The sequence below is a fragment of the Dendropsophus ebraccatus genome, chromosome 9 (assembly GCF_027789765.1).
Source record: "Dendropsophus ebraccatus isolate aDenEbr1 chromosome 9, aDenEbr1.pat, whole genome shotgun sequence".
NCBI classification, from domain to species: Eukaryota; Metazoa; Chordata; class Amphibia; order Anura; family Hylidae; genus Dendropsophus; species Dendropsophus ebraccatus.
The window spans coordinates 99,210,619-99,223,131 of record NC_091462.1 but is presented as its reverse complement, the minus strand read 5'-3'; the positions used below and the strand labels follow the sequence as shown (position 1 = coordinate 99,223,131).

Sequence of the window (12,513 nt, the reverse complement as noted above, 5' to 3'; positions counted from 1 at the left end):
TTTACCTTTGATGCCCTGGCACAAAAAAAATCTATCATTGACCATGGTGTGTGGTTGTAATACTCACTTTAAGATTTTTGCCCTGAATTTCTCCATTTTATGTGGATTGCCAAATCGGTGTGCCCTGTTGTAGCGGGAGAACCAGCCATTGATATCACTGTGGAGGGAAAGGGAACATGATCCTTGGAACATTTAGTCATTCCTTGTGCATTGCCGAAGACTGGTGCTGATGTACTGGTACAAAATACTGAGCAAAACTGTGTGGGAACTACAGTCTTAAAGGGGTATCCCAGAGGTTACTGGGTGGTGTAAAATAAATACATATACAGTGGTACTTTGGTTTAAGAGTAACTTAGATTAAGAGCGTTTTGCAAGAAGAGCTCACAGTTTTTCAAAATTGGGACTTGGTTTAAGAGCATTGCTTTAGTTCATAAGCTTCCTGTACTGGGTGGAAGGGGGAGCAGGGGAGGGGCATGGTTTGCATAGCAGGGTCTACAGCCCTGTACTCTGACCCAGGAAGTCTCCCTCACCTTCCAAATCATAGCAGATCCACTTCAGGCTGGGGCTTGCATAAGGGGACAGGACTGTGGAGGTAATCTCTTCATAGCTGTAACCCCTCTCTCCTCGGACAGAGACTGCTGCATGTATGTGCCCACATCTGCCCTGCTCTTTCCTTCATGCTCCCTGCAGTCTCTGTCAACCCTTGAGTTTCCCATCCTCTCAATTCCCTGCTATACTGTGCCTGCACTTACACTCAGCTATACACACTGCTGTATAAAAATGTTTATCACTGTCCTCCTACACTGCTCTGTGATTCTCAATTCCTGATTGGTCCATGCTTGACACACACCCCTGCCCCACTGCAGTCATGTGACCACACAGACCTCTGACAGCAGCCCTGCTTCTCTATTCTAGCCTGTTGTACTACCCTACTGCATTATGGGGATCTGCAGCTCCATCCTGTATCTACAAACTGCTTCTGTTTTTTTCAGGTTTATGCCCTTACTATACATTATACTCCACATGCTGATTGCTATACTGTACAGTAACTTATAATATCACATATTCAGCTGTTTCTAAATGTTTGTATCATTTGTTTTACTTGTTATTCAGAATAAAAAATGACTATTTTGGGGGTGTGGAACCAATTGTCTGCATTTCTATGATTTCTTATGGGAAAATTTGCTTTGGTTTAAGAGTGGTTTTGGATTACAAGCACAGTCCCGGAACGAATTATGCTCGTAATCCAACGCATCACTGTACTCACCTTCCTACTCCCCCACCGCTGTCATGGCGTTGATCCCCACTGTGCAGCACATCCATTTGTGGGCACACAGACCTGCCTGGTCAGCCAATCACTGGCAGAGGTATCCTGCCTCATTTAGTGATTGGCTAAGCACGCAGGTCCTTGTACCCACAAAAGGATGTGCTGCACAGTGGGGATCAATGCCATGACAGCGGTTGGGGAATGAGTAAGGGGAGTATATGATTCTTTTCTATTTTGCACCACCCAGAGGATAGCTACCAATAAAAATACCCCCAGAAGACAGAAAATGGGGCAAAAATATAGATTTACTTTGCTTAAAGAAAGTCCATAATGCACAAAATGTATTAGTAGCCTGCGCTTCTTAATAAATCTGGTGCATTTTACCCAGGTGTACATTAGTTTAAAGGCTTATGTGTAATACCAGTCTGCCCCATAATGTTGCTGCACTCACTGCTTACCTGTCTTCCTCCGTGACTTCACGAGCCTTTCTTTTCAGTTCACTGTGTATTTTCTTCACCATGGTATAGATTTCAGATCCTGGAAATGCTCCGGTTCCTTCACTAAGAGAAGCAAATCACAGAAAAAATTAAATTTCTACAATAAAACTTCTGGGAATCTAGAAACTGTGTCTGCTTCCTTTTCCTGCATCACTATGTTCAATGGCTTAAAGGGATTATTCAAGCTCAGAAAAACATGTCTGCTTACTTCCACAAACAGCACCCTTCTTGTCCTTTGTTTGGGTGTGGGATTTGTAGCTCAGTTACATTAGAGTGAATGGAGATGATATGTAATACCACACACAAACTGAGGACAGGGGTGGTGCTGTTTTTGCAATATTTTTTCCCTATTCGTGGATAACCCCTTTAAATCTTACACGTTATTTTAGGTGACTTTTCAGCATAAAATGTCATGTGTGTGCTTATGAGGAGCAGGCAGCACTATTTCTGGCCAATATATATCTTGTATATTTTTTACCACTTTTCATCTCTGCAGGCTCCATCTCTAAATTTCAGTTGTCCTTGAGATAGTAGGTAGATCCTAATTGCTACAATATCTCTCCTACACACAGAAAGGCAGATCCTGCTACTCTAAGTCTCTACACCCACCTTAAGCAGAGGCAGCATGGAGGATGAGGACATAATACAGCAGTACTGAGCAGTCGAAGCTGCAAATCAAGGCTAGATTGAGATCTAATACTCCAATACTCTTGTAGGCTCTCTGCTTCTGTTTCTCTTAGCAAGCCCCCCCCCCCCCCCCACACACACACACTTCCTGTCTCTTCCCTCTCTACAGACTTCTGCGGGTAATGCATATAGTATTTTTTTTTTTCACACATTCCTTTCCACCACTTACAGGGTAGATAACACATCCCCTGTAGGAGGTCACTTGGTGGGAGGAGGTGTAGCTTAAGGCTTAGACAGTTCTACACAGATTTTCATGGGAGAAGGACACACAGAACGAATGTCCCTGCTGTAGCCAAGCCAGGGCCTGGCTCTATCAGGACCCTTGTCCAGGACAGTTCAGTGTAGTGTGTTCAGTGAGTTGGTTAAGACACACGTGTGGTCAGATGCAACCAGAGACACTTAGTTCTTTCAGTACTCATCTTATATCTACTATCCAGTGCTAGACACTACCGAGGGAGAAAAAGTCGGGGATCATCCTAGTCCATGCCGAGAACCACTTTACAAGGTGCAGGGCAGTATCCTGATACACAAGAGGAACTAGCCTGGATAGGACAAGGCAACCAGAGGGTCTACGTATCCTATCTTGCAGTGCAAGTTAACCTAGAAGACCCGGACACTTAGCTTCACCCAGGCAAGCAAAGCTGGGGCTTGTATCACCCTATTAGGACGGGTACCTTGACACTGTAGGGCAGAAGGTGGTCAGACTATAGTCTATACAAGGGTACAAGTATCTCTCAAGTATTCTCTCAAGTTACGTCAGAGCACTGTACTATAATAGGTGAGGACCCCCTTGACAAACTCCTCTCCTCTACGCTGCTCCACTCTACTTACAACCCTTTAAACACCGCTGCAACTATCTGTACTCTACCAGTACAACATCATCACGGTGGTGCCTAGCACACTCAGACCTTTTCTAGTCTCCTTTAAATCCATCTTCGTGCCCATGTATACAGGCATGCATTAACTCACTCACAGACAAGACTATCGGTTGTAATTACCAAATGTTTTTCTCCACATCGATGCTTCCGAATCCCAGTAAGAGAGCGGTGTCTTTTTTGGCCTCTTCTGTGAACTGCCCTGTGTGGGAGAAGACAAGTGACAATGCCGCAAATAAGACGCCGTATCTAAATGACATCAGCGGACGCACTTACCATCCTTGAGAGTCTTCAAACACACAGCCAGGGAAGGGATGCCTACCGGCAGCAGCTCGCAGAGCACTGAGTAATGATCGTACCTGCAGCGAGAGACAATGGGCAATCAGTCAGCCGGTGACGTGAACACTGAAGGTAGAAGAGCATCATCTCAGCTATACTGCGGCTATGCAGTCAGCCATAAGCCATAAAGACTGCCATTAATACAATACAGCAAATCTTACCACTATACAGCAATGCAGGTAGTCACTGCACAGGCACCAAGTAGTATAGTGATACCAGGACTGATGTACCCAAGGGCTGCACAATCAAGTATATAAAGTAGACATGGATGTATTTACAGCATTAGATCCCTTACGAAAGATGTAGGTAGCCTAAGGCTCTGCATCCGCTTTGAAACTTTGAGACCCGTAAATGTGATGCCAGTTCCTCGCCACATCACCCGGCTGAAGCTGAAAGCTGGGAGAAAAGCAGGTGACTGCCTCCCCCTGCTGGCGACTATAGGTACTGCATGTGTCAAAGTCATAGGCACCACTTTGGAGTGTGAGGTCGTCTGACCCCTCCAAAGAATCTCATAGACATCTTTACCTGTAACAAGTGTCAGTTCACCTTTAGATATTTTCTGATATCATTTCAGTCTTTGTTTTAGCAGTGTTCCCTTTTGTATCACTTACAGTATAATGTGTATGTGTGCAAATCCAAGGGACATTGGGCTTATATGACTTGCAGGCCTCTAATTCTAGTGATCAATAAGAGCCTCAGCTCACAACTACTTTTCTCAATGACATAAGATTGATGTGCATGGATTAATAATAAGAAGTACATACAGGACAGATCATCAATAGGCTCTCATATGTTATTTGTGAATCATCCCATAAAAATAGACTGTAGTGACAAATGGTTGGCTCAAAGTCAGCTTCATATGGGGTTGCCTTCTGATGGATCATTAGTGTGATAGATCCAAGGCCTGCCAAGGAATCCCCTGGTGGACCAGACTGAATCTGCCCGTAAGAGTTTCTTGGCCTTCCCACTCTTGCATGTTGGTTCGGAGACACTGGCACTCCTATAGGGCAATCTGAATAGCTTTATTATGGGGTGGGATGGGGCTAGGCCTACAATTTTTTTTTTTAAAAGGGGTTATGCATTATTAGAAAAATATAGTTGCTTTCTTCCAAAAACAGCACCACACCTGTCCTTAGGTAATGTGTGGTATTACCACTGTTTACTTCAGTTGAACCGAGATGCAATACCACAATACCGCTTTCTTCCAACACTCTTGTCCTCAGTTTGGGTGTAAATATGTAGCTCAGTTCCATTAAAGTAAATGGAGCTAGATTGTAATACCACACAAAACTAGAGATGAGCCAACAGGCCGAGGTTCGGGTTCGTATGAACCTGAACTCTCGGCTTCTGATTCCCGCTGTCTGCTCGCTCCATGGAGAGGGTCGATACAGCCTGAGGACCGCCTGGAAAACTGGGATACAGCCATAGCCATAGGCTGTATCCCAGTTTTCCAGGCCGGTTCGCTCATCTCTACACACAACCTGAAGACAGGGGTGGCGCTGTTTTTGCGAGAAAGTAGCTGCACCTTTTCTTCCAAGTTTATGACATGTCACCTATCCTTTGGATGGGTGATAAATATTTGGGGTCTGATTGTTGGGACCAACAGGATTACTAAAAGAGTGGGTCTTGCCCCCTGTGTGAATGATGTGGTAAACAATCATGGCTTATGGTCCATTTACACGGAATGATTATCGTTTGAATTTTCGCGATAACGATCGCATTTGAGTGAAAATCAGCTTGTGTAAACACAGCGAGCGATGAAGCGATGAGCGAGAAATCGTTCATCACCATCTTTCAACATGTTCTCAAATCATCATTGGTCGTTCACTGAAAATTCGCAGATCGCTTCTTCAAAAGTCTTTCACAGATTCACCCTATGTGTGAGATGGGCTTAAAAGATCTTAAAACGATTGCAATAACAATTTTTACTAACGATTTATCGCTTCATCTAAATGCAGATCGTTATAAAAACTGAATCGTTGCTTCAAAACGTTAAACAATTGATTGGGCAAATTATCGCTCTGTGTAAACGGACCATCACTCTATAGATAGGAGAGTACAGTGTTTGCTACCATTGGGATGAATGGAGCGGCAGCGGACATGTCTGACCACTACATTATTTACTCTAGGAACAAGGGTCCCTGTTCTCTTTATTTGTGGGTGGGGGTCTATGTGGTCAGATGCCCACTAATCATATACATGCACACAGGATTCCTGACCTCTGCCACCCGGTCAGTGCTATGCCGCTGTAGTGGATCTTGGGGAACTTGCTCATGTTGTTGATGACTTTCTTCCACTCCTCATGGTTCTTCACGTGCTCGTTCATGGGAGTCCACATCTGAGCCGGGCCTGACGCCCCTTTAAAAGCACTTGCAAACCAGATGTTGGTGAATCCGCTTTCCTCGTATTTGGAAATATATGACTCTGAGAATTGAAACATAAGAGAATCCTATTAAATTACAATACACCGCTCAGGTATTTCCACAATGAATTCCTTATTGCCTTTCCCATATACATAGCTTCAGCACAACACTCATATTGAAAAGGTCTGTACCTGCATAGGGAAAAAAGCAGTAACCATACGTGGCCGAGCGGGTAAGGACAAACCTATATACAGTGATCAGCCATAACATTACAAGGGTAATATTGTGTAGGCCGCAACCATGCTGCTATAACAGCTCTGATCCCTCAAGGCCTGGGCTCCATAGAGTCCTATGGTTGCAGCAGCAGATCCTGTAAGGTGTGAGGTGCGGCCTCCATGGATGGGACTTGTGAGATCAGGAGTGTGGCCGAGACATTATAAAAGCCACTGCCATTAGGTGGTCCCATTGTCATAATCCCCAGTCCCTGGTTGTCCTTCCTAGGACATTATTGGCCGGTACTAACCATTATATACACAAGACTGGTCCTTCTACAGATGCTGTGACCCAGCTGTCTACACATTATTATTTGTCCTATGTGACACTCGATCAGATTCTTACACTTACACTTCTGCTTCGAACTTCAACTTAAAGACCTGACTGATCATTTACCGCCCAATATGTCCCCGCTCTGGCAGCCGCCTTTGTCACCAGATAATCCACGCTTTATACTTCCCCTGTCAGTGGTTTTAATGTTATGGCTGATCAGTGTACATGAGATTACAGCTAACCATTGTGCTGCCATGTATTTGGTAAATGCCGCTGGAATAGTAATAATAAGTCACAGTGACTGTCCTCCCCCGGCCTCGTCTAACAAGTCACATCCCATCTGTCTTCGTAGCGATGGCGCCAAGTCATCTTCTGCAGCCTCCTTACAGGCTAATCACAGTGATAAGCGGTTTAATGTGCTTTGCACGGATGTGAAGCTCACAAAGCAAGAAAATCTATCTCTACCTCATTAGGTTACGGAATTAATTTCTAACACAAGAAATACAAAAAGTCAGAGCAGACATGTCTAGATGTGGAATTAGGAGCAAATAGCGGCAGTTCATGTACAGCTGCGGTCTACTGAACCACTTAAAGGGGACCCCTCACCTCTCCAGATATCTGTATCAGTATATGTTTGTATTCTCCAGTGATTCTGGAGAGACATTCTTCTATTATTTCTTATTTCTACATAAATAGACAACTGGGTGTTACTACTTCTGGTCAAGGGGGTGTGTCCATGCACAGACTGCAATGGTGAGTAATGATTGGACAATGTCAGACTGTGTAGAGACACACACCCCCACCTAGTAACACCCAGTTGTCAATTTATTTCTACACTTCTAAATAGAAGAATTATACAACACGGCTAAATGAATACAAATATTTAGTAATATACATTATTAGTATTTAATAATACAAACATGTCAGAGGTGGTGATGGGTTCTCTATGAAGGGGTTCTCTTAGAATAGGTCATGAATATCAGATTGGTGATGGTCTGACTCTCAGCACCTCCATGGTCGGCTTACTGAAGGTGTATAAGCAATGCTGCCTTTTCTTTGCTCACCAAGCACAGCGCCATACATTACTAATGGCTGCACCTGGTATTGCAACTCCTTATTCACTCAAACTCTGCAGCCCCTTCAACCAGCTGCTTAATGGTGGTGGTGGTGGTGGTGGTAGTCAGACCCAATCAGATTTTTTTAATATTATTGACAGCCATAAGTTTTTATTTTTATTTTCAATTTATATATTAGGTTTAAACCTCCATCTATACCAGACCTGAGATCCTGTGGTATGCCCCCACCTACTATGGTAACCCATCAGCGCCCAGGGATCATCCCGCAGGAGCCTCCTACCTGTTAGGCAACTTAGATGCTATTTACCATGGCATCTAAGGAGTTAAATTGCCAGGATCACAAATAACTGGTCATTGTAGTGGGATGTCATCTGTATGTGACACTCAGCACCTACTGCAGATGGTACAGGCACAGGTCATGCCACCCACCAGAAGTATTATTACATCCTATTACGGATAGAACCTGTTGCCATTAAGATGTAATAGTGCGTCCACTCATAGGCAGGGCCGTCTTATCCATTGGGCAGGGTAGGCGGCTGCCCGGGGGCCCTTGCGTCTTAGGGGGCCCCTGCCCTCTGTGACTTGTATTTTTAGCTTTATAAGACGCACTTATAAAACTAAGTGCGTCCTATAAAGCGAAGACGGCTCCCAAGCAGTGCTGAGCACCGCAAGGAAGCCGTCCTGCCCGCCCCCTGTATTGCCGCTCACTATGCATATGCATAGTGAGCGGCCCTGAGCGACCCCCTCCGCCCGCCCCTTCTATCGCTTCTCAGCTGACAGCCGATCAGAAGCCCAGGAAAGTGCAATGAGCAGCACTTTCCTGGGCTTCTGATCGACTCAGCTAAGCGGCGATAGAAGGGGCGGGCAGTCCAGGAACTCACCCATCCGGCGGCCCCAGCAGCTCCTCTCCCGGCAGCGCGCTCCCGTCATCCTCCGGGCACAGGCAGCGGGGTACAGAGACGCTGCCTGTGTCCTGGATGTGTCGTGCAGCCGGACACTTCCGGCACAGGCAGTCTCTCTGTACCCCGCTGCCTGTGCCGGAGGATGTCGGGAGTGCGCGCTGCCGGGAGAGGAGCTGCTGGGGCCGCCGGACAGGTGAGTAACTGGTTTGTTGTTTTGGGGGGCACTGGCTACTATGGGGGGCACTGGCTACTATGGGGGCACTGGCTACTATGGGGACACTGGCTACTATGGGGGCACTGGCTACTATGGGGGGCACTGGCTACTATGGGGGACACTGGCTACTATGGGGGCACTGGCTACTGTGGGGGGCACTGGCTACTATGGGGGCACTGGCTACTATGGGGGGCACTGGCTACTATGGGGGCACTGGCTACTATGGGGGGCACTGACTGACTACTATGGGGGGCACTGGCTACTGTGGGGGGCACTGGCTACTATGGGGGCACTGGCTACTATGGGGGCACTGGCTACTATGGGGGGCACTGGTACTATGGGGGGCACTGGCTACTATGGGGGGCACTGGCTACTGTGGGGGCACTGGCTACTATGGGGGCACTGGCTACTATGGGGGGTACTGGCTACTATGGGGGGCACTGACTACTATGGGGGGCACTGGCTACTATGGGGGTACTGGCTACTATGGGGGGCACTGGCTACTATAGGGACACTGGCTACTATGGGGGGCACTGGCTACTATGGGGGGCACTGGCTACTATGGGGGCACTGGCTAATATGGGGGGCACTGGCTACTATGTGGGCACTGGCTACTATGGGGGGCACTATATGGGGTGATTGGCTACTATGGGGGGCACTATATGGGGGGATTGGCTACTATGGGGGGATTGGCTACTATGGGGGGCACTATATGGGGGGCACTATATGCAAAGATGTGGGGGATTTGATGGTGGCGGTTGGGGGGGGGCCAATTCGCACCTCTGCCCAGGGGTCCATAATGCTGTTAAGACGGCCCTGCTCATAGGAAGGGGTTAATGGTAGTTCCCTGATCTATACCATATCCTTATCCTGGATCATGTTGCACATACAGATACTGTCCTCGTTCCTTACCTGTTTGTGCCATATCAAAGTTGCCATGGTACAGCCACAGAACTGGAGACACGTACTCAGTGATCCCGGAGGCTACAAGACATATGTATAATGTTATGTATAAAGCATTGAGATATTACATGGTGTAAATCAATATAGATATAGTATCAATATAGTATAAGTGTTCTATACCTATTCGATTCATGTATCTGCATGATCTAATATATGACACATAATGTAAAATATCAGGGAAATCTCATGTATATGACGCACTTAAAGGGGTACTCCAGTGGTAGAAAACTTTTATATGTTGCTGTCTCACAATGAAGATCCGCTCAGCCAATCACTGGCCGAGGCTCTGTCCTGTCTCAGCCACTGATTGGCTGAGTGAGCTGTCACTGCGAAATAAGTCCATCTAGGAAGTGGCAGGGCTGTAGTGCGTGGGGGATGCCAGGGGAGCGCTGAGCAATAAGCATAATATTTTTTTATGTTTTCTATTAGGGCAGAAACATATAAAACATTTTTTGTTTTTTCTTTACTACCTAAGTACCCCTTTAAGAGTTGACATCACTACACCTTTCTCCTTGAACAACCTCAGTCTCTGTCTTCCAGTATGTCTCCATTCACCTCCTAACAAAAGAGGTCACTGCCTCCTACATGATCAGCACAATCATCTCCTGCTGCTGTCATTGATGCTATGATCTGATTGGCTGCAGTGTGTTATAGCTCCACCCACCTGACACTGATTGGCTTCTGTTTTATCCAGCCTCACATTTCATTAGTAGAGAAATGGCCACTTACCCTGTATGTTCTGTATGCTCAGCTTTCTCAGCATATCATCCCACATCAGCTGGTTCTTCTCAGGAAACTGAGTGTGTATGAAGTCGACCACACTCTTCAAGTGACTGAAGAACATCTTGCCCAGGTCTCCCTTGTTACTGTTCAGCCAGGACTTAGAATCTTGCCCTTCTCCCAAGTGAAAAACCTATAATACGGAGGCAGGGATCAGTGAGGTAGAAAGACTGCAGCTGCATCTCCCTCCTCTCCCCTTCACCCAGTTAAGTATTTTGGAGGAATTTTTTTAACCTGAAGCAATTAATAGGTTAAGTTTCCTTGGGCCATGTTCACATGGTGTATGACATCGGCCCTTTTGTGACCCGGCTGGTGTCAGAGAAGATCATCCTGGCCAGTACTGTAATATCGGCCGGATGATCTTCATCTCTGTTGAATTGGGATGCGGGCGCACCCCAATTCAAATCTGCACACAATGGAGCGTGCGGTTGGAGCCACAGGCTCCATTGTATGAGCTGACATGTCTGTGCGGCCATGTCAGTTTTTTGACATGTCATGTCAGTTTTTTGTGCGGCCAGATGGAATCCCGGCCGGAGCGTATACATTCATTCAAATACAACATATGTTTAGCATAAATCACGGCCGTTGTTGCAAATTGCAACAACGGACGTGATTTATGCTATACATATGTTGTGTGAACATGGCCTCAACGTGTATGCTTTACTGCAGTGAACAGCACCATATGTGACGTGTTCTTACCTCATCAGACCCTATATGGACCCAGCTGCTCATTGGATGCTTTTCAAGAACTTGGGTGAGGATCATCTTGACCAGCGGCAGGGTTTCTGCATTGTGGGGGTTCAGGCTGTTGGGGTAGCGCTCCACCTCTCTCAGACCCCTGTACTTGTCATGCTTCAGGATGTACTGTAATGAATAAGACATTTATTTTAGGCAATGTCCAATGACAGAGAAGATAACTGAAGACTGTCCCTGTTGTAGTGTTGTAGCACAAAGTCAGTACAACTCCATGTACTGGTTGACATGGGAATCCCCAATCCAAATAGCAGTAAAGATAAGCTGCAGGTTATGTGTGGTATAAGATTTCAGATCCATTCACTTCAATGGAACTGAGCTGCAATACCACATCCAAACTGAGGACAGGAGTAGCACTGTTTCTGGAGAAAGCGGCCATGTTTTTGTAAAGGCTGAAAAACCCCTTAAAGGGAATGTGTCATCAGAAAATAACTTATTGTGTAAATAATGTTTTAAGTTAAATATATTTTTTAAGAATTATTGGTGACATTTTTTTCTAATTTTTCATTTTTTTTAATCTATATTATAAAATAATCCTGAGATCTTTCAGTTTTCATTCTCACCACAAGGGCTAAAACTTCCTGTTGTGTCTGCATTAATAAAAGGAGACTGCTGTAAAGTGATCTGTACAGCATTGCAGCGTCGTGTAACACCAGTAGATAGAGGAGACAATAGCAGCTCCCTGTGGAATGGTCAGTAATGTTTCACATTCATCTCAAGGGGACAGAGTCTGTCTGTTGTCTTCTATGTCCATGAGTCTTGCTGTAAAGCATGTCACTAAATGCTGTTAAGAACAGCCCAGGGAATATGGCAGCCCCCATAATAATGTACAAAATGTGAAATAAAAAAAAACTACAGTCAGAAAATAGAAATAGATTGGAATAAAAGAACAACATTTGTATCTTACTCTAATCGGTAAAAGAAAGTTTAGGTGACACATACCCTTTAAGGCTATGTTCACACAATGTAAGTTCCGTAGTAATCACGGCCGTTGTTGCAACAGCCATGATTAGTACAAAACTTACATTGTGCTGAAGGCTGACGGAATCCCGGCCGGAGTGTTTTCACATAGTATATGCTCTAGCCCAGATCCCTAGCAGCGGCGCGAGAAACTGACATGTTAGTTTTCTGCGGCCGCTATTCATTGAATAGCAACCGCAGAAAACCCTGTCAGTTCACACAACAGAGAGTGCGGCTCCGTCCGCACGCTCCATTATGTGCAGCGGAGAATTCAGATGTGGGCGCGCACTG

At 45.7% G+C, this 12,513-nt stretch overlaps 1 protein-coding gene across 4 annotated transcripts in view; it reads right to left on the bottom strand.

Annotated features, from left to right (window-relative positions):
• The window catches only part of LOC138801320 (hexosaminidase D-like), a 43,576-nt gene that overhangs the window by 12,181 nt on the left and 18,882 nt on the right, over positions 1–12,513 (bottom strand). For all 4 annotated transcript variants that reach the window (XM_069984019.1, XM_069984020.1, XM_069984022.1 and 1 more), the window contains exons 6-13: positions 11,209–11,373; positions 10,459–10,642; positions 9,679–9,750; positions 5,885–6,089; positions 3,603–3,685; positions 3,450–3,528; positions 1,726–1,827; positions 68–157 (exon numbers count right to left, since the gene is read on the bottom strand). In XM_069984019.1, the coding sequence (XP_069840120.1) occupies positions 68–157; positions 1,726–1,827; positions 3,450–3,528; positions 3,603–3,685; positions 5,885–6,089; positions 9,679–9,750; positions 10,459–10,642; positions 11,209–11,373 (980 nt within the window). The remainder of the gene's footprint in view (positions 1–67; positions 158–1,725; positions 1,828–3,449; positions 3,529–3,602; positions 3,686–5,884; positions 6,090–9,678; positions 9,751–10,458; positions 10,643–11,208; positions 11,374–12,513) is intronic.